Source organism: Gopherus evgoodei, chromosome 2 (assembly GCF_007399415.2).
Source record: "Gopherus evgoodei ecotype Sinaloan lineage chromosome 2, rGopEvg1_v1.p, whole genome shotgun sequence".
NCBI classification, from domain to species: Eukaryota; Metazoa; Chordata; order Testudines; family Testudinidae; genus Gopherus; species Gopherus evgoodei.
The window spans coordinates 259,164,782-259,185,601 of NC_044323.1; the positions used below are offsets into that span (position 1 = coordinate 259,164,782).

A 20,820-nucleotide genomic window follows, 5' to 3' on the forward strand; every position below is an offset into this window, starting at 1 on the left:
CTTGAAATCCTTTTCCAATTCATTTTATCCGATAGCCATATCACTTCCCAACAAGCACAGGTGCCAATTTTTGGACCCTTCCCCAAATCCCAGCCCCAGCCCTGCCTCTTCCCTGAGCGCGCCGCGTTCCTCCTCCTCTTCCCCCTCCCTCCCAGCACTTGCCGTGTTTTGCAGCGCAAGTGCTGGGGGGGGGGGGGAGAGAAGCAGGACGCGGTGGCATGCTCAGGGGAGGAGGTGGAGGTGAGCTGGGCTCGGGGGGTGGAGCGGGGAGCTGACTGTGGGTGCAGAGCACCCGCCAATTTTTCCCTGTGGGTGCTCCAGGCCTGGAGCACCCATGGAGTTGGTGCCTATGCCAAGTACCTGCACTGGACATCTGCCATGGGTTTTACATACTAACCTGCCTGTTACACCTCTCCAGGTCCCAGACCTGCTGTGGGGAAAAGGAAAAAACCCACCCCACCTCGGTTAACCTAGCAGAAAGGGAAAAATTCTTTCCCATCTCCCAAAGAAAAGGGTGACTAGCTTAACACCCACAGTGAGTCATGAGCATACCTGGTCCTTTTACAGATTTCATGGGTGAGCTGCTAGCCCAACCCAGGTAAGAGAGGGATTTTCCATGACTGTACGAGGTATAAATACCCCCATATACTCTTCCAGTTAGCAGAAAGGACAGTGCCCTGCCCCTGACCTGTTCCAGCTTCATCCTTCTCTTCTTTCCTGCTCTGTCTCTGTAAATATCTCCCCATCCCCACTACCCATTGTAAGGGAAAGGCTCCCTTAAAGAAGGCAAGAACGTTTTTCCCTTTGGAAAGCCAGACAAGGGCTCACCACACCAATGCTCCAGAGAGCACAATTTCAGTCAATAAAGGCAGTGCTTACTTTGTGCCAGGGCTTAGCCCTGGCACCTCTGAGCTCCCGGTTAGCAGCCACCACTCTCTGGCCACCCAGCTGTGCAGAGCTGCTACCAGCAGCAGCAGCAGAGAAGTAAGAGCAGCAATACACTATGCCATGCCATCCTTACTTCTGAGCTGCTGCTTCCTTCAGAGCTTGGCACTCAGCTCCCAGCTTGAGCCCCTTTCATTATAAATTAGGCACTGAATAAAGGCAACCTAGTTCATTGTAGTGTCTAAGCAGGATTCTCTAACCTGCTTGAGGTCTGAAATCAGCAACACCTTGTAGAGATGTGCTGGGGAAGGATTCCTTCTGGCTGTTGGGCCCATTGCTGGTCTTTGCTTTGGCCGAGTTTACATTTTTGGTTCATGTTCCTGTCCTTTTGTACTCTCCTCTTAACTTGAATCTGTTTCAATGAGCATTTTTTGTTCATTTTCTTCCTCAGTTCGTTGAAGATGGAGCACTCTCCCCTTAAGGTATGTCTACACTGCAATCAAACACCTGCAGTTGGCCTGCGTCAGCTGACTCAGGCTCACGGGGCTCAGATTGCAACGTAGATGTTCAGGTTCAGGCTGGAGTTTGGGCTCTGGGACCTTCCTCCCTCATGGGGTCCAAGAGCCTGGATTTCAGCTGGAGCCCAAACATCTACACTGCAATTTATAGCCCTGTGAGCACTGCAAGCTGAAGTTAGCTGACATAGTCAGCTGAGGAAGTTGTATTGCAGTGTAGACATGTTCTTAGGGGCTTGACTACATTCACATTAACAGCATTTGTTCTCCACTGACACATTTACTGGGACCAGCCCAGAAAGAACTTATTCAGTTTATGGCTATGCACTTGGAAACAAATTCTTGAAATATTTGAAAGTTTCTTTACTGACAGTAATGGCTCTTTGCATCAATTTGAAATTTTACTTTGTCTCTTCAGTTTATTTTCTGAAATATCAATTCCATGCTGTCATGGTATAATTCCCCACTCTGAACCTTAGTGTCCAAAAGATGGGGTACCAGCATGAATTCCTCTAAGCTCAATTACCAGCTTAGTAGTTGTAGCGCTGCCACCAACCAGGAATTCCAGTGCCTGGTACACTCTGGTCCCCCCAAAACCTTGCCCAGGGACCCCCAAGAACCAGTCCCTCTGGATCTTAACACAAGGAAAGTAAACCCTTTCCCTCACTGTTGCCTCTCCCAGACTTCCCCTCCCTGGGTTACCTTGGAAGATTACTGTGATTCAAACTCGTTGAATCTTAAAACAGAGAGGAAAATTCTCCTTCTCTCTCCCCCTCCCAGACTCTCCCTGAGAGAGAAAGTAATCCTAACACAGAGAGAAAATCAACCTCTCTCTCCTCCTTCCCTCCTTTCTCCCCACCAATTCCCTGGGGGATCCAGACCCCTGGGGTCTCACCAGAATAAAAAAAAAACAATCAGGTTCTTAAACCAGAAAAGCTTTTAATTAAAGAAAGAAAAAACAGTAAAAATTATCTTTGTAAATTTAAGATGGAATATGTTACAGGGCCTTTCAGCTATAGACACTGGGAATACCCTCCCAGCCTAAGTATACCAGTACAAATTAACATCCTTCCAGCCAAATACACATTTGCAAATAAAGAAAACAAACATAAGCCTAACTCGCCTTATCTACCTAGTACTCACTGTTCTGGACATATAAGAGACTGTATCAAAGAGATTGGAGAGAAACCTGGTTGCACGTCTGGTCCCTCTGAGCCCCCAGAGTGATCAACCACCAAACACTAACAGCACCCACAAAAACTTCCCTCCCTCAAGACTTGAAAGTATCCTGTCCCCTGATTGGTCCTCTGGTCAGGTGACAGCCAGGCTCACTGATCTTGTTAACCCTTTACAGGCAAAAGAGATATGAAGTACTGCTGTTCTATTAACTCTTAACTATCCATTTATGACATGCCCCCAGTGCAGTACTGAATTTGGGCCAGTGCTGAGCCCCAACACCTGAAGGCATGGCAGGTTATAGCCCCTGCACCTCTAAACTTGCTGCATCAGTTATGAAATCACTTATCATAATCTTTGGCTATGTTTGATTGGTGCATGTCATTTAATTTGTGTATTCATTTTAGATTTGTACCCAAAGAAGAGAACTTTGAGTGCAAGTTTAAAAACAGAAGCTTATCTTTGACAGGGCAAGGGATAGGGGGAGGAAGAGAGAGAAGCAGGCAGAAATATGTTACTTTTTTTTAATGACTTAAGATTTATCAGAGTTGCCAGGTAAAGAAAACAATAAAACTGCTATTATTTGGCGTTTCTTATTGTATGCCTTAAGAATAAATTTTAGGTGGTGGGTGTTGCGTCTGTCCTTGAGAAAAATATCTTTTGTGGATGCCACAAAACAAACTCTTGGAGAGACACTTACGGTACTTTGCCTCTTGAATAGATCATGGCCATCATTAATGATCAATCCTGAGTTCTTACAGGAGCTTAAAAACAAACATTTTTCATAAGGAAATATACATACTTATTCATATTGCAGTAGTGCTTAGAGGCCCCAGTCAGGGATCGGGGCCCCATTGTGCCAGACACCCTGCAAAAAGAAAATCAGATCTCACTGGGTTGGGGGAGGACACATGACACTTGGGCCCTGTGAAATCAAGCAGTGAGTCCGTGAGACACTATTAAGTTAGACAATTCCTAAATTTGATTTAAGTCTTTAGTCCATCTTTTCAGTACGCTTGTGAAATATGCCAGATGTGCCCTTGTTCATTTTCAATGGGTGTCCTCAGGTCAGCTTCCCAAGTCATGTTTCACACAACATTGTGTAAAAATTAAACTAGGGATTAGTACAACTATTTCTCTCTTATGTACCATAAACATGACAGTTTGTGTCTTCTTTAGGGTAAGGAGCTTGCTTGAATTAATCTTTGTAATACAAAGGACATTACATCTAATTCGTAGAAACCTGACAAAGTAGTTGGGGGAGAAGTTGAATGGAAATTTTACAAGGGTATCAGTGCTATTGCCTTTCTATGTTTGTCAAATGCTGAACTATTTAAATAGATGTAGTGATCATGGTTGCTTGATGTATGGTTCAAAAAGTTACTCTCTCTTCAGAGTTTAGAGAATATTGTATTAAAGTCTGACTGTGCGTCTACTGAAGTCAATGGCAAAACTCTCACTGATTTCAATGGTGCAGGATCAAACTCTTACTTGGAAAGAAATGTAACCACAAAGCATGAGCCAGATTAGGAGACACCCTAGCTGAAGTTAAAGGGGTTTTTCTCAATACCAAATTGCAAAGCTGTGTTCACAGTCTTTCAGGTGACCCTACAAGGATTTACATTAGCAAAATATATTTGATACAAGAGTGAGCTATATTAAGTGAAAACAAACCATAGTATTTCTTCAAGGAGGCATGTCCTTAGATAAAATATTTCTTAGCTCTCTTCAAAAACCCCTCTTTATGGCTCATTTACAAGAGCCAACAGGAGTACTGCAGAATCCATTTACAAAAGAAACCAAACCCTAAATACTTATACTCTAAGTATTACAATATTCATGACACTATAAAATTGTTAAATAAACTAAACTTAACTCCTAAGTAAGAAACTTTGCAAACCAAAACTATTCTTAGTTTAATATAAAAACTTCCTCCTCGACTAAAGATGAGGAGTTTTGCCATTCTCAACTCCAGTATGAAGAAAAAAAACACTTCCATTCACAAGGAAGTTATTCTATTCAGGTTCTTACACTGCACCCACTTCCAGATACCTCATACAAGTTACAACATGGAGCATAATGGCACCTTTGTCTCTAAAGTGTTACCATGATACAAATAGTAATTTATCATAATTGCATACAGAATTCCACAAGCCACCACCATATTAGCAAACATTTTAAAACTTTCTCCAATAGACAAATTAACTATTCTTTTGGTTGGAAAAAGACTGATACCCATTTTTTTCATCCTTAAGATGAAGATCCATAAATACCTCAAAGTAAAACATGCTTTTCAAAGTTTTATTCAAAAACATAAAATGACTATTACACTGTGTGTGTGTGTGTGTGTGTGTGTAAATGATTGATATAACAGCAACTGGTATTTTAAGATACATCAGGAATTAAATAGATTTAAAAAAGAAAACCCTACTCTCTTCAAGCAGAGAATAAGTTGTGTATAATTAACTATTTATATTCTAGCTCTCCCAGTGTACTAGGCACTGTACAAAACACTTAAGGTGGCTTGGTTTGTGCCCAATTCAGACAAAGGGTAGAGGAGAGAGAGACAACATAAAAACACAATGGGGAAGGTAATGACTGGCCATATCTTGTTATTAGCATTTATTATATAAATTACTCCATTTCCACACAATTGTAACAGTATTACTTGGTTAATTTGCTATAAGCATCCTGGTACATCTAGACCTTTCTGGGAGTAGTGGGGCAGATTTAGCATGAGGAGAAGGTAGAAGCCTTGGAGACCAATTAGGAGACGTTTCATGCCTAAGGAGTGGCATGGAAGAAGGCATACAGATGACTGTGGGGGAAATAGACAAGTGGTGTACTGAGGCTGACATCAGCAGGGTGGAAGGAACTGGTGTCAAGTGAAAGAAAGAAGGATGGATAAGTAGGAAGGGGTAAGTTTATGCAGGCCTTTGAAAGCCAGAGGAGGGATTTAAGTAAATATGGTCATAATGACATACACTGAGAATGAAATTAGAACTACATTTAATTCAGATTCTGAACAAATCAGTGCTATACAGTGTTCGAGAGTACAACATAACTGTTACCGAACACACAACAGATTAGAACAGTCTTGTCTAGGATGCATTCTCTTGCTCTGCAAATACTCTCATACCCCATACTCCTTTGTATGTTGAAATTTAGCCATACCCAGCACGTAGAGTAAATGCTTAGCACAGCTTAAACCTTTGTGGGAAAGTTTGCAGCTTTGATTTTTTTTTTTTTTAAATTTGCCATAGATTTTTCATAGTAAAGTGTTTATGGCTTTAATACCTCTTACAGTGGAAAAAAAAAAAAGCATTTGAGGAGAAAGAGGCAGGGCAGTCACGTAAACTGCTCGTCTACTTGATTTATTAGACCCGATACCCCCTCAAGGTGTGGTGTGGGCACTGTGTTGATGCTGTAGCCCTCTCTGCACTGTTTCTGAGATCCACCTTTAGAGAACTGATCATTGTTCCAGCTAAACCTGTATCAAACATACGTTGGCTCCCTGCCTTGCACAGGGCTAAGCTATGTTAGGCCTGGTCCACACTACAGCATTAAATCGATTTAAACAGCGTTAAATCAATTTAACACTGTACCTGTCCACACTACAAGGCACTTTAAATCAATTTTTAGGGCTCTTAAAATCGATTTCTGTACTCCTCCCCAACGAGAGGAGTAACCCTAAAATTGATATTACTATATCGATTTAGGGTTGTGTGGACGGAAATCGAAGTTATTGGTCTCATTCTTTTACTGAGCTACCCAGAGTGCACTGCTCCTGAAATCGATGGTAGCCTAGGACCATGGATGCACACCACCGAATTAATGTGCCCTAGTGTGGATGCGTAAAATCGATTTTATAAAACTAGTTTTATAAAACCGGTTTTAATAATTTCAATTTTATGCTGTAGTGTAGACGTGGCCTTAGAAACATTTTTAAAAATGCATGGTCAGAGCCTGCTTTTAATATAGTTTAAGCAGAGTTTGTGTCTGTCCAGATTGGAGGACCAAATTAGGAAATATAGCACTATAACTAAAATTTAGGCAGTTTAGAAGTCAATATAGTTAGGATCATCTTCTGCATAAGCAAAATTCTTGTGATAATTTACATGCTCACCACTGGCAGCTAAGCACATGGAAGACACTTCAGCCATGTTCACACTAGCCAAGTATCAGAGGGATAGCCATGTTAGTCTGGATCTGTAAAAGCAGCAAAGAATCCCATGGCACCTTATAGACTAACTGACGTTTTGGAGCATGAGCTTTCGTGGGTCAATACCCACTTCCTCAGATGCATTCACCTACGAAAGCTCATGCTCCAAAATGTCTGTTAGTCTATAAGGTGCCACAGGATTCTTTGCTGCTTTTACACACTAGCCAAGTTTTTCATGGACTAGTGATTTTGAAATGTCTTTAAGGAAAGGTTTATTTTTAGAGAACACTTTTGAAAATCAGACCTCAAATTAAGTTGTCGCAGGTTTGACCCCATAAAATCGAAGCATCCAAAAAAATCACTAATAACTTTTAAAAGCTTGAAACCCTATGGAAAAGTTTTAAAACATGATTTTGGGCACCAAGGTTTTTTAAAAAACAGAAACCCCACTGCTCTCTATGAATGCAGACAGACATATCCAGATCATTTTAAAACAGTTGTTGCTAGCAAAACTTCAGCCACAGCATAGACAGGGCCTTTAATATCCTTTTTGAATGATGGGACCTCTCTGGAGATACCGTTGAATATATAATAATTACACCAAATGTGTAAACCCAGAATGAGAAGCCTACAACACTTGGCTGAAGGTACAGCCATTGCAAAAATGCCTTAAAGCAGTGGCTCTCGAACTTTTTTAATGGGGACCCCTTTCATGAAGCAAGCCTCTGAGTGTGACAGCCTCCCCACCCCCCAATAAATTAAAAATACCTTTTTAATATATTTAACACTATTATATATGCTGAAGGCAAAGCAGGGCTTGGGGTGGAGGTTGACCACTCACAACCCCCCATATAATAACCTTGTGACCCCCTGAAGGATCACAAGCCCCATTTTGAGTACCCATGTAGAACCTTTGAGGCAGGGGTTAACTAGCCAGGGGGCTCTAGTACAAAAACACTTTGCAGTAGTGAACTGAGTAGACATAAAGCAAGTTGACCCTTTACTCCGTATTCTTTAAGAAAGTAGTCAGCGTGCTGGACAGAACTTTCTGATTTAAATGGTGTAAGCATTCAAACCTTTACTATGCTTTGATGTTGAATTGATAAACACATCGCAACTTGTCAATCTTCACTATGCTACATTTTTTAGATCTGCATTAGAACTTGACATGTTTAAATAAGATTTGTAAATTCTATTTATTACATAATTTAGTGATATTGTATTGTTTCAACAAAAGTAAAATTTGGAGGAACCCAGATCTTCATCACTATGTAACTTTCAAACATAACTAACGCTCTTGGTCAATCTTGCAATGAAGAGCACTCTGCTTCACAGGAGAAGCAAGAGATGGGGAAGTCTCCAAAGAGATTGCCAGAACATTGCACAACACACAAATACTGCTTTGTTAAGGTTACATATGAACTGTCCTTGATTTTTTTTTTGCTGCAGAGAGATTCTTCCACATCCTCAGTGGTAGGCCTCTAAAAGGGAGAAAGCAGTCCCTGCATAGAAGTCAGCCAGCCTTGCAGGATGAAGGTGGGAAGTTTGCCCTGCCACAGCTACTTTTTGTAGCTGGATAGCTTCAAGATTTAGTACCAGCATAAATTAATTTAATAAAGATACAGGAACACTTGCTTTTAACAGGCAGGAAATATCACATTTTACACTTTAGGTTTTTTAACTTGCTCTTTAATCAGACACAGTACAATGCACAATTGTGTCTTTTTAGCCAGAATTAACAGGGTGCCATCCACAAAGTTAGATGTGAGGAGACGAAACTCCCCTATTCCTTATCCCACACACACACACACCTCTTTAAATCCATACATCGAGTATTTGCAGACAATACTAAATGAGGATAATTCCCCCACTAGTCCTGCATTCTCCCCATACTTTTGGGTTCAATTTATGAGAAAATGTTACAGTATTTCAGATTGCAACAGCTGTAAATAGGGAGTTTATTAGTGTAAAAACTGAAGATCACCCTGGCCTTTACCAGTATCAACTGATGGTTATGTAGTTATACAGTTTTCAAAATACAACAAAATTCTTAAGTAGTTTAATTTGTCCTACCAGTATGTCGTCGCTTTCCAGCCACCTTATTTGTTCATTAACTACGTTTGCTACACAATCTGTAAATTAAAGCAACAAAAACATGTCTTTCAGCTTAGGGCTTTTTTGGGGGTAAGGATGCATCCCAGAACCTTCTCCTGAGAAAAACCAGACTACCAAATATCAATCAATCAATGTAAAGAACATTTTGTTCAGGGTATACTCATCTTATTTTTTGATGAAATTACAATATGAGAACATTTAGGTACCCCTCAGCAACAAGTTGAAAGGCAAATTTCTTGTCTTGTTGGAGTCAGGCTGTCAGAATGAAGTTATTGAATTAGCTTCTAACATTAAGAAAAAATGAAGGGCTACATTCTAATATCAGTACTAGTGCAGTACTGGATTATTTTTAGCAGATAAACAGGGCACCTATAAAAGTTCAGTGATATACAGATTATGTCAGAGTGGGTATATTACAATGAAACTTTAGGCCAAAGTGAACATTTACAGAGAGATACAACTTAACCTCACAGTAAGGAGGGTGGGAGGCTAGCCTGACAAGTAATTCATTAAAAGGGAAAGTGGACATAGAAAGAGGCTGTATTTGACTTGATACACCAAAATACCACTTATTTCACATGAATTTCATTAAATCAAAGAATGTATTCAACATGTACCAAGGTTACTTGGTCTGTCAGAAATAAGAGATTAGTTATTGTGGCTGCAGTTTGCTGTAACCAGTGTCTCAGCAATTCACAGCATTTCCCCTCTGTCTGACCAATTTCAGAAGGTCTGTTCTTTGGCAGTACCACCTCAAATATATTTAGGATGGCTACTACTGTATATCGCAGACCTTCCAGCACAATTCAAATACACCAGTTTTAGATCCCCCCCCCCCCACACTTTTGTACTCTGAGATTATAATCAAGACCATGATACATGTTATGAAGGTTAAATCTGTCCTCAAGTGCTCTCATCTAATGGTTTCAGGTAAAGCTTAAAATTTTCCCTGGTAATGTTGGTAAGTCAGGACTGATTTAAGTTTAACTGGAAGTGATGTAGCTAGTCAATCATTTGGCTTGTGTGCTTTCCAACAGGCTTATTTTAAAGTTCATTGTCAAATAAGTAGATCATTAGGAGTTTGATTACTTTGCACGCTTCTTGAAAAAAACTGTGACTAAGATAGCCAGAGATTTTGGAGGGCAGGGGGTGAAACGCGTGGTTCACTGCTCATGTGCATTTACAATCTTTCCAACTGAATTTTACAATGAAGAGCAGAGTTACTTTAAGTTGATATAGCATTTGTGAACATTATTCAGATAAGCATGTCCAGAAATGTTAAATTCTATTGTGTCTCAGCTCTGCCAGCCATTTACTAAACATTAAGGTTCACTTGTCTAACAAGAGTCTTGCCAGTGCATGAATAGAAGGAACAAGCTCTGTTACAGCAAAGGAGACCTGTTTTAAATGGCTTGTAGTACCCACCTTCCCTAATAAACAGAACAAAAAAAAGAGGAAGTCCCATGATTCTTATGCAGCTTCTAAGTTGGCTATATCTCGAGAGTCAAGAAATTAAATTTTAGTAACCGAGCTCAAGCAGGCAGAACATTGGAAGGTAAACATAAGCAGTTTCCCCTCTTAGGTTAGCTTCAGTTCAGCTTATTGTAATGCACATTACTTTCAGTGGAATGAAACTGCTCATGTTTCTGGCAGGATGGAGAGAATTCCACTTTGTCCTTATTAGGATTTTATAAGGCAAATAATGTGGAAAGTTGAAATAGAACTTCTACAAGCATTTAACCTGTGATATTGTAAAAATCAAAATACTACTTTATTAAATGAGTTATTTTACACAATATGAACATCAGTATAATTACAATTGTAAAAAATGTTTATAACAAGTATGGACTGGTTTTCAGGATTTCCAAATAGGGCACAACTGTACATTTACACAGAATCGTCTTTGCATGAAGCTCAAGAGGGAACAGCATAAAAATATGAATGTTTCTGTAACCCCTTCATTTTTGCTGATCAACAGTTTGTTAGAAAAGCAGATGCAGATTTGTTATGTAAGGTCTGACTGTAGATGAGTCAATAGGTGCCATGAATTCACCTATAAAAAAAACAAGAATTCAGTTAAACTGAACTGTTGCACAACACTGCTCTAACTACCGTTTAGCATCCAATCAATGAGAAGTGATACTGAACTAATTATGAACCAAAGGCTGTTTGATTATAGGTTTTTTTGGGGCAATGGTTTAGCTACCCTGCATATATTCTCAAAAGATTAGTATCTACATAAATACTTTCTCTACCCAAGCCAAACAGTATTTTTTTTTATGTTGTGTAACAAAGCCTAAACATTTGGTCATGTGCTCAACAGCTCTAACTTTATTTCCTTCTTGCCATACAAGACTTAATGAAGTATCCTTTGAAAAAAGTATTCATAATAATTTATGCTTCTGATCTAAACACCTGAATACTTCACATTCATTAGTTTGTATCAACCCCATGGGCAAGCCTCTAACCGAGCATTATAATTTTTCCTTTAAGTTAGTATCAGTGGTCCAATCAAGGACCAGGCCTCCTGCTGCTGCAGTAAGTGTGAGAAGCAACTTCATCATTACTAGTGATCTGAGGATGTGTTTTTAGTTTCAAGCTAACTTTAACTTCGGAGAAAATGAAATAATTCTCAGATAGCCAGTGAGCAAGGCTAATTCACTATGATGATAAACAGTACAACTCAGATTTAGTTTTAAAAAAGCATATGTAAATGACCTGTAAACAACTTTATGCCTGAACATCAGCCAATTCTGGAGGAAGTGGAGTCTTAGGATGCTTGCTCTCAAAGTGCTGTTTGAAGGTCTTGGGGTCCGGCATTTGTGTCTGATTAAAAAAAAATTCATCTTTATGCATGGCAGAAGAGTGTTAGGTAAAATCTTTACACTGCACTGTTCTCCCCATTTCAAACTTTAATTTTCTTCACCAAGGTCAACACAGGGCTTGACTTGTCTCATTTATGAATGCAACACATGTATATAATTACCAATCTTAGTGCCATAGTACTTCCAGCAGACAGGCTATCAAGATGCTATTGTGCATTACTATGCTAGTTTTAGAGAATCTCTGGCTCTATATTAACTACAATCCTGATTTTTAACTCTTGTTTTCAGCATATCATTATCACATACTTGTTTTATGCCACCTGTCAAGAATGCACTGAAAGATGTGTGCTCATTTTTATTAGAAACCTCCTTGCAGACATCAAGTTTATTCAATCTAGGATTTTACAAATAAATTATGTGAGAAGCCTACTCCCTTCAAAACTCAGCCAAAGGATAAATATCTATCTTGTATGGAACTATGAGGCCAATTCATTTTTTATGGCTTCACTGGTACACTGAGACCCAAAGAGCTGTTTGTAGTCTCTTAACCCATTCTTTCTAGAAATGTGTAGACTGCAGCTTCTGATTGCATTAGTAGGAAAGCTGGCATATTTTGCAGAAAAGAATGGAGGTGCATGCATCTGAGTGAGCAGTCCTCCATTGTGAAGCTTTCCATTGCAGTTTATTACAAGTGACAGGTCTGTTCTAAGACTGGTCCTTTAAATGAATGCACTCTACAAGAGGAAAGGCAGGATTCAGGAGAGTCAGTCAGGAAGAAAGTCAGAATCTGATTAGGTGTTTAAATTTCTGTTCTCTTGTCAAGACAATTACTCTGGCAGACACACATAACTATTTATTAAACCCTGACTACAGCTCTTAGCATCATGCTCAACAGTATCAGCCATCAATGATGGCGAGTCAGGAGCATCTTTTCATTTAAAGATGAAGTAAAATACACAGCAGAAAAGTGGTCTCAGACCTCTAGAGAAGCCTTATACTGATTACCAACTGCAAACATGAGAACTTGCAATTAAGCAGTCTGGAACCACTGGTCTACAAGGTGCTGATCTTTTACATGTAATCACAGGAAGCTATCTATGTAGCTAAGCTTATACAGCCCAAAGTAATAGGGTTTCATTTTATATGCACATAAACCACAGATATGCCTGGAGCAACTAGCCAGTTAACCCACTACACCTCTACCCCGATATAACAGTCCTCAGGAGACAAAAAAAATCTCACTGCATTCTAGGTGAGACCACGTTATATCAAACTTGCTTTGCCCCACCCATTCCTTGTTCCCTGACCACGCCCTCCAGAGACCCCCATCCCTAATCATCCCTAGGACCACCCCCAACCTCGCTGTCTGCTCCAACTCCTATCCACCCTCTTCCCCTACCCCACCCAACACGCATTCACCAGCAGCGGCAGGAAGCAGAGCAGCCTGGCCCGTCCACTCCACCAGCCGCGGCGCTCTGCTTCCCGCCGTTGGGGAAAGGATGCTCCTCCCCTCCCCCCGCACTCACATGCAACAGGAAGCGGAGCGACGTGGCACCAGCATGCTTTGCTTTGCTTGGCCCGGCCCCAGCCATGTCGCTGGGGGGCAGCTGGAGAAAGGTCCTGCACTCACCTGCGGCGAGAAGTGGAGCACCATGGCTGGGAGATGGCAGAGTGGAGCTGGCTGGGGCTGAGCTGCTCCGCTTCCTGCCACCAGTGAGTACGGGAAAGTTGGGGAAAGGACGTCCTCCGCACTCACCGGCAGTGGGAAGCGAAGCGATGTGGCCCCCAGCCTGCTCCACTCTGCCACCTCCCAGCTGTGGTGCTCCGCTTACTGCCACAGGTGAGTGCGAGGAGGTTGGGAAAGGAAGCCCTTGTACTCACCTGCGGTGGGAAGCGGAGCGCTGTGGCTGGGAGCTGGAGGAGTGGAGCGGGCTGGGGCTGGGCTGCTCCATTTCCGCCGCTGCTGGTGAGTGCAGGGGGGAATCCCTTCCCCCACGCAACACAGCTGGGGCCAGAGTAAGGAAAGCAGAGCAGGCTGCTCCCAGTCCCCTGCTAATTGCCTGGGCTACTCTGGGACTGCGGGGCCCCCAAAAGTGCCCTCCCACAGCTCCTGCCCCCCAGACCCTGGGGGGTGAGCCCCTGACCACCCCTGAGGCCCTATGCCCCTTATTAAACCCCTTGGCCCCGGCACCCTTAACACGCTGCTCAGAGCAGCATGTCAGAGCTTTACAGTATTATACGTGAACCCGCGTTATCTGCATAGAGGTGTGTTACCACAGAAATATTTATTTTGTGGTTTCCACAACTTCTTCCTATAAAAGTCCTACTCTAGACTGGAAGAGTTGCCCACTGTAATGCTTTGTCTTCTGCTCCCCCTTACCCTACAAACAGTGCAGGTATATATTAAGGCAGCCTTGGCTGCAGCCTTCTGATCATGTCCTTGTTTCTTTTTCTGTCCAGCTTGTTTTTTGGCATTTTTCTGCTGCGACTGAATCTTCTGCTGTCCACGAGCCATATCTACAAACAAAGAAGGATGTTTAGTCTAAGTGAGAAAGACTGTTTTGGCTACCGACTCAGAAGGTATCCTTATGAGCAAAGAGTCATATGCTCTCTCCATATGGCCTACTCAATTCACATGAGGCAGACACATGGACACCTCTGTTCAAGTTCCTTGTGCAAGTACACTGTACTCCAAGTACTTTTTTTATACGAAAAGTGGTTAGTAGGTTCCATTCTAAAGCTTCCTCCTAAATGAGACTTCAAAGCCCATCTTTTAGAGAGGTATTTTCAGTGAATAAACAGTAAAACCAATTTGTTTCCCTTTATATGCACTTATTTTCTAATTCCCGCCCAGGTAAAAAAAATCAGGTTTAAAGATCTCACTTTGATTTAATCAGTTGATTTTCTAAGCAATAAAGCCCTAAACATTTCCAGATGAAGCCTGAATTGGGCCATAGGTGTCAAGACAGTGATTACTGAACTGTTGTCCATGGATCACTGGTTTCTATGGAGCACTTGCTAGGGGTCTGAATAAAGCAAAGTAACATGGTGCTGCCTCTCCCTAATGCAAGCTGGAGCACAGGACTATAAAATCAGGTCCAACGGAGCCAGGCTAGCTGCCTCCATCAAAAGCCACTACTACGTATAGAACAGGGGTCAACAACCTTTCAGAAGTGGTGTGCCGAGTCTTCATTTATTCACTCTAATTTAAGGTTTCATGTGCTAGTAATACATTTTAATGTTTTTAGAAGGTCTCGTTCTCTAAGTCTATAATATATAAACTAAACTATTGTTGTATGTAAAGTAAATAAAGGCTTTTAAAATGTTTAAGCAGCTTCATTTAAAAGTAAATTAAAATGCAGAGTCCCCTGGACCGGTGGCCAGGACCCAGGCAGTTCGAGTGCCACTGAAAATCAGCTTGCGTGCGGCCTTCAGCACATGTGCCATCAGTTGCCTACCCCTGGTATAGAATGACAAGAGGAGGAGATACGAGCTGCCCTCAGGGACTGAAGTCATCCACCATCAGGGAAAGATGTCTGGGATATGGGAATAGGATAAATGGACAGTCAATATAGTGGAGCTGATATTTCATGGAAAACTTGCATCCAAATTTCTACTTTACTTGCTAATTCCTCATCTGAAGTATTTTTTTTAAAATCTGATGTTTATTTGTATTGCAGAAGTACCTGGAAACCCAGTCCCACAGTGCTAATCACTACATGAATATAAAAAGACAGTCTCTGCCCTAAAGTTTTTACAGTCCATGTAATTCTATAGCTACCAACAGTAAAAAAGGATTATGAAGTCAGAAGGTGAGGAAAAAAGCATGAAGTGAAAATTCCATGCAGGTTTTCTTAGAAAGAAGATGCAGAAATGCAAGAGATTTCTTACGTTCAATAACTTCCATGAAATAGATTTTTGTTTAAAAGAATCTAAGGAACTAGTTTTAACTATTTCTGAACCAAAACTATTTAAAGAAAAGCTATAGTGATTTCATTGCATTAAATAAACAAACACTACATTAGTAATGAGTTTTCAGGATGTTAGAAAGACCTGTCACAATATCACTATTAATGGTTTCAACTGAAACTGTCATTACACTGATACATGCTATACTCCTGGGGGAATTCGGTGCCAGTGCGCGCACACAGAATTCATGGCCCCCTGCAGATTTCTTTGCTTCCTTACAGAAAAAAAGATTTTGACAGGGAAGCCACAAAAGCAGTCATGCACCCATCCCCCAGAATGGTGGTCCTGAGGTCCCTTCCAACCCTAATAATCTGTGATTCTGTGGGTGTGTCATTTTGGGTGCCCAGAGCAGCCAGCAGTGAAGTAAATCACCACAGTGTGTGGGTGGGGGGGGGATAGGCGGGGAGAAGAGAGCTAGGGATGCCCTGGCCAGTGGCTCTTTCCCTACGCCAGGCTCAGCTGCTAATCCTGACTGGGCAAGGACTGGATTTCTTCTTTTCCCTGCAAGGAGTGGCTGGGCCCAGGCCAGACCCACCCTCAGAAACCTCCCTATGGCTGCAGGAGACTCCACACTGCCTTTCCCCTGCTTGCCCATCTGCCAAACCCCTAATGCATCCAGACCCCTGTACCCAGACCCACACTCCCCCTGTGCCTCACCCCCTGCATCCTCCCACACACCCACAACCTCTGGCACCGGACCCCCCTCCCCCATGTCCTACCCCCTAAGGTTTCCCCCCGCTGAGCCCCACCTCCTCAGCATCCAGACCACCTCGCAGTGAACCTCACCTGCTCCTGCACCTGGACCACCCATAGAGCCCTGCCCCACCCAGTCCTCCCCACCGAGCCTCACCCGTTGCACCCCAATCCTTCTTTGATATCCCCACATCCAACCCCCCACCTCACTGAGCCTTATCCCCTGTATCCAGAGACCCCCTGCAAGCAGACCCCCACCAAACCCCATCTCCTTACACTTGGACCCCTACCCCTAGACCAACCCCTGCTGAGCCTCACGCACTGCACTCAACCCCCCACCCCAATGAGCCTCACACCCCCTACACCCAGACCATCCCCTCCTTCACCCAGACCTCCATCTTACCCAGCCCCAAGACCCCCTCCTGCTGATCCCCTGCTACCTTCAACAGGACCCCACTGCTGAGTCCCATTGTCCCTGCACCCGGAACCCCCGCTGCCCAACGAGCCCCTGTGAATCCAGTCACCCCTGCACACACATCCCACATCCAGTGAGTGGCTCACATGCAGATTGCCCCACCCAGAACCTTCTCACCCCAGATCAAGTCCCTCCACACTTGGAACCTACCAGACTGAGCCTGCCTGCCCATACCTGGTGCGGAGGGGCAGGGCCCAAGGGTTTTTCTGGGACAGACCCAGCCCTTGCACTGTGTCAGAGTTGGGCTGCAGCCTCACTGCCAAGTGAAGAGTCATCTCCCACCTCCATGCAGTCAGTGGCCTACCCCCCCTACTGCCGTGCTGGTACCTCCACATTTACTGACAAATAAAATTTGAAGAATTTTAAAATATTGTGAGAATTTTCAAATGTTTTAGTGCAGAATTCCCTCAGGAGTAATCCCAGCAAGGGCCTCAGACTGTCTATGTAGCGTACACAGAAGAATGCACACTTCCTGTTTCAAAAGCAAGGGAGATTAAACCTTCAGTTAACTGTAAAAATCTTTACATTTCCTAGTTAATTTAGATGAATGAAGTCTTCTATTAAAGGCTGCTCTACATTAGTGTCACGATTGTTTTAAAACATATGGAGAGACTAAAATTCTCTTTAAAACAAAAATATCCAGATGTGGAAAACAGAGGGGGTTTTAGTAATGTCAGGAGAAATAACTGAGCATAGTTGCACCTCAATTAAAGAGTGTTACAATGTGTTTTATTTAGTGTCTTGATATTAGTTTGCTAAAAAGGCCACTAGACAAGCATGCTGGCTTATTATATTGAGGTTGCCCATAAGTATGGAGCTGGGTTGTTTCCCCCCAGTTAACTAAAAACAAAAAACAAAAAAGACCCAAAACATTACTTTGAAAATATTGGGCTTTCAGATTTGGCCCAGCCAGACTTTTAGTTTAAAATATTGTAAATTACACATAATGGTCAAATTCTGCATATTGGAATTAAATGTACTGGCACATAAGTATTTCTAACTCTCCTGGAATACTACAGTACTGTCACTTTCAGAGTTTGCTTAAAACAATTACATTCAGCCACAACTAAACCAATTCCACATTTCAGAGTTAAAATAATATATTATGACTTTCCGATTTTCTTAAACAAAAACAAAAAAAACTCTTCAAGAACTTAAACTGGCCCAAAATCTTGATTTAATACAGACTTGCATGACAGGACATAAAAGGAACTTTAAAAATCTTGTTAAAAATGTTTAACATGAAAGTAGTCACAGTGAAGTTAGAAGACGCAAATGCTAAATAGCACAACTCGATTGCAATACCGTGGGCGTCAATACACCTCATACTAAATTGTTTTCTTGTAAAACAACAAGGATTGCAAGTAACCAAAACCGGAAAGTCAAACTAGAAGCAGAATGTTCATATCCTGAGACTGGAGAGCAGCAGTTGCTTCCTCTGATACTTTCAGATTCTACAAATAGGTTAAAAGTGTTCACTTTAGTTTCCAGCAAGATCGCCCAGGGCCCTAGGCTCAAACTCTCTGTGATGAAGCAGAACCAACCTCAGGCAGCAACAGCAGCCGCCTGGTTTGAGACCGAGAATTCAGTCCGGCTCCGAGAGCGGAGTACAAGCACTTCAACCCCTTCTGGGTGACCCCGGAGGACGGGGGAGAAGCCAGCGGCTGCAGGGCTCCAAGCGGCTTGTGAGCGCGGCGCCCCCAGCCCCGGACGGGACAGCAATGGATGAGCCGGGGGCACAGGGACAACGCTGCGCTCGGCCGCGCTCCCTGACTCCGGGGCCCAGGCAGGCAGGGACCGGGAGCGCGGAGTCCGCCCCCACGGGCAGGTTTCGCCACCGCCCAGCCACCGTGAATGCAGATTTCCTCTGCCGGGAGAAGCGCCCCCCCAACAGGCCACGGGCCCCCCGGCCCTAAGGCCCAGCCCAGCCCGGCCCGGCCGCACCGGGGAACACCCCAGACCTCACCTCAGGCCGCGGCCCAAGGAGATGCCCGGGCCGGGGCCGGGGCCAGCGCGCTTGCGGCCCGCCCGCCCGCCGACTGCGGGCCCCCTCTCCCCTCATACCCGGGGGAAGGGTCCGGCTCCCGCCTACGGCGGCGCCCTGCGGGGTCCCCGCTTACCCGGACGAGCCCGGCCGGCCCAGGCGCTAGCGAGCAGAGGGGAGAAGGCTCCGTGCGGCCCCTCAGCAGCCGCGGCCGCCGCCTGCCCGAGAAGAGGATGGAGGAGTCGGCACCCCCCACAAACTGCGCATGCGCTCCGCGCTGCCTCCCCCTCCGCGCGCCGGCCAATGGCGGCGCCGCCCTCTTACATAACGCAGGGGAGGGACTGGGGCCGCCTCAGGGACAGGGGCGGAGTCGGAGAACCGCCCCCTAGTGCCCGGATGCTGCAGCTTCCGACTCCCGGGAGGACCTGGGTCATTTGCCTCTGCTGGTTCCACCCATTGCGTCTCTCCGCCGGGGATGGGAGAAACGTGCTTCCTGCGCGTGCGCCGAGTGTGCGAGGAGTGGGCCTGAAAATCCCGCCCCTCGGCTTGGGGCTTTCATGGAGATAATGGGGGCATGGCCTCCCCTCGGCTGTTAGAGAGGGGGGAGCCCTCTGCCGAGTCACGTGGGGACGGAGGCGGGGGTAGGTTCCCGGGCTCTAAACCTTCAACCATCCCCTCAACAAAGTCTGAGGTGGGAATGGGGACACAAGAAGGGGAATCCCTGAGCATGGAAACCCTCTTAACTCGACCGCCTGTTCACACTCCACAGGCGCCTGATGCGCTGCCAAATCCTCCATCCCCTTTGGCAGCTGTACATGTGCAGATTGTTGAACTCAAACCAGCCTTAGCAGCGTTTTAAATAGAGGCAGCTTCATTTCCCCATCAGACATACTGACTGCATCTACATTGAGGATTTGAGGGAAATCTCTCACTGTTGCTTTAGCACCAATGCAGCTCCACTAGTGCTGGTCTGAAAGGCACTTGTGCTGTGGTCTATTGTGCACTGCCATTAAACTGAGACAGGTGCATAGAGGGATACCTTAAAGCACAGAGACATTGGGACTCAAGAATAAAGCTGCCCCTTTCACATAGTGTCTGTCTCACTAACAGTGCCACCCAAACGAGTAAGTCAATTGCAAATGAAACCACTTCCTGAGTGTGTGATTCTCAGGGCATGTCTACACTGCAACGGAAGGTGACACTGTAGCATGGGTAGGCAAAGCCAATTCAGGTACAATCTAGTGAGTATGGGTGACAATAGTAGTGTAGATACAGAAGCATGGACTATCAACTAGAGTCCCCTGTGGGCTCATACTCTGGTTGGACTTCAGCAGAGGCTAGCACATGGCCATTCTACACAGCAGCTGGGAGATGTAATTCCCAACATGGCTAGAAATACATGTGCTAGCTGTGTTTGAACTAGCACCTAAAAATAGCAGTATGGTGATGTGGGACAGTTAGCCTGAGTTGCTGGGGGTATGTGCCCAGGGGGTTGAGTGGGGTTGTATTCTGGCAGTTAGCCTGAGCCACTGGCCGTGCTGCTGTGGCCACACTGCTATTTTTAGCATGCTAGTTCAAGCAAACTGCCAGAGTACAATCCTCCCCAACTCCCACTCTGATACCTTCTTGTGGCAGTCTGGAAGTGAAGTGGGTGCGTTAAAGCCTAAATTTCCTTCTCGATTATTTTCCCAATTGATCTGGCTCATAACTGTTTAACTTTGTGAAACTGTCCCTTTTAAAGCACCAGGTCTATAGATTCCTAGTTTGGACTCTACAGCACACACAGCAGACATGCTAGTTAGAATGCAATAGCACTCCAACACCACTTTTCACCTTGTCTACATGAGCCTTAACCTTGAATGAGGAAGATTAATAGAATAAGGAATGTTGTTATCTTTAGTTACTGTGTCTCGCTCTCCTATTCCACACTGAGCTCCTGCTTAGGACTTTGCTATTCCCTCCTTCTTGCTACCAATTGAAAGAAACAGTGCACAATCTCAGAATGGGTAGATGTCCTGCTT

The 20,820-nt window shown here is 43.9% G+C and overlaps 1 protein-coding gene across 1 annotated transcript; it reads right to left on the minus strand.

Annotated features, from left to right (window-relative positions):
• Positions 1-8,410: 8,410 nt before the first annotated feature.
• ZNF706 (zinc finger protein 706) lies at positions 8,411-19,067 on the minus strand. The gene is made up of 4 exons (XM_030553600.1): positions 18,936-19,067; positions 14,059-14,195; positions 11,572-11,679; positions 8,411-10,906 (listed from the first exon to the last, which is right to left on the minus strand). The coding sequence occupies exons 2-3, from the start codon at positions 14,191-14,193 to the stop codon at positions 11,584-11,586; spliced, it is 231 nt and encodes a 76-aa protein (XP_030409460.1). The 5' UTR covers positions 14,194-14,195; positions 18,936-19,067; the 3' UTR covers positions 8,411-10,906; positions 11,572-11,583.
• Between the last annotated feature and the right edge of the window lie 1,753 nt (positions 19,068-20,820).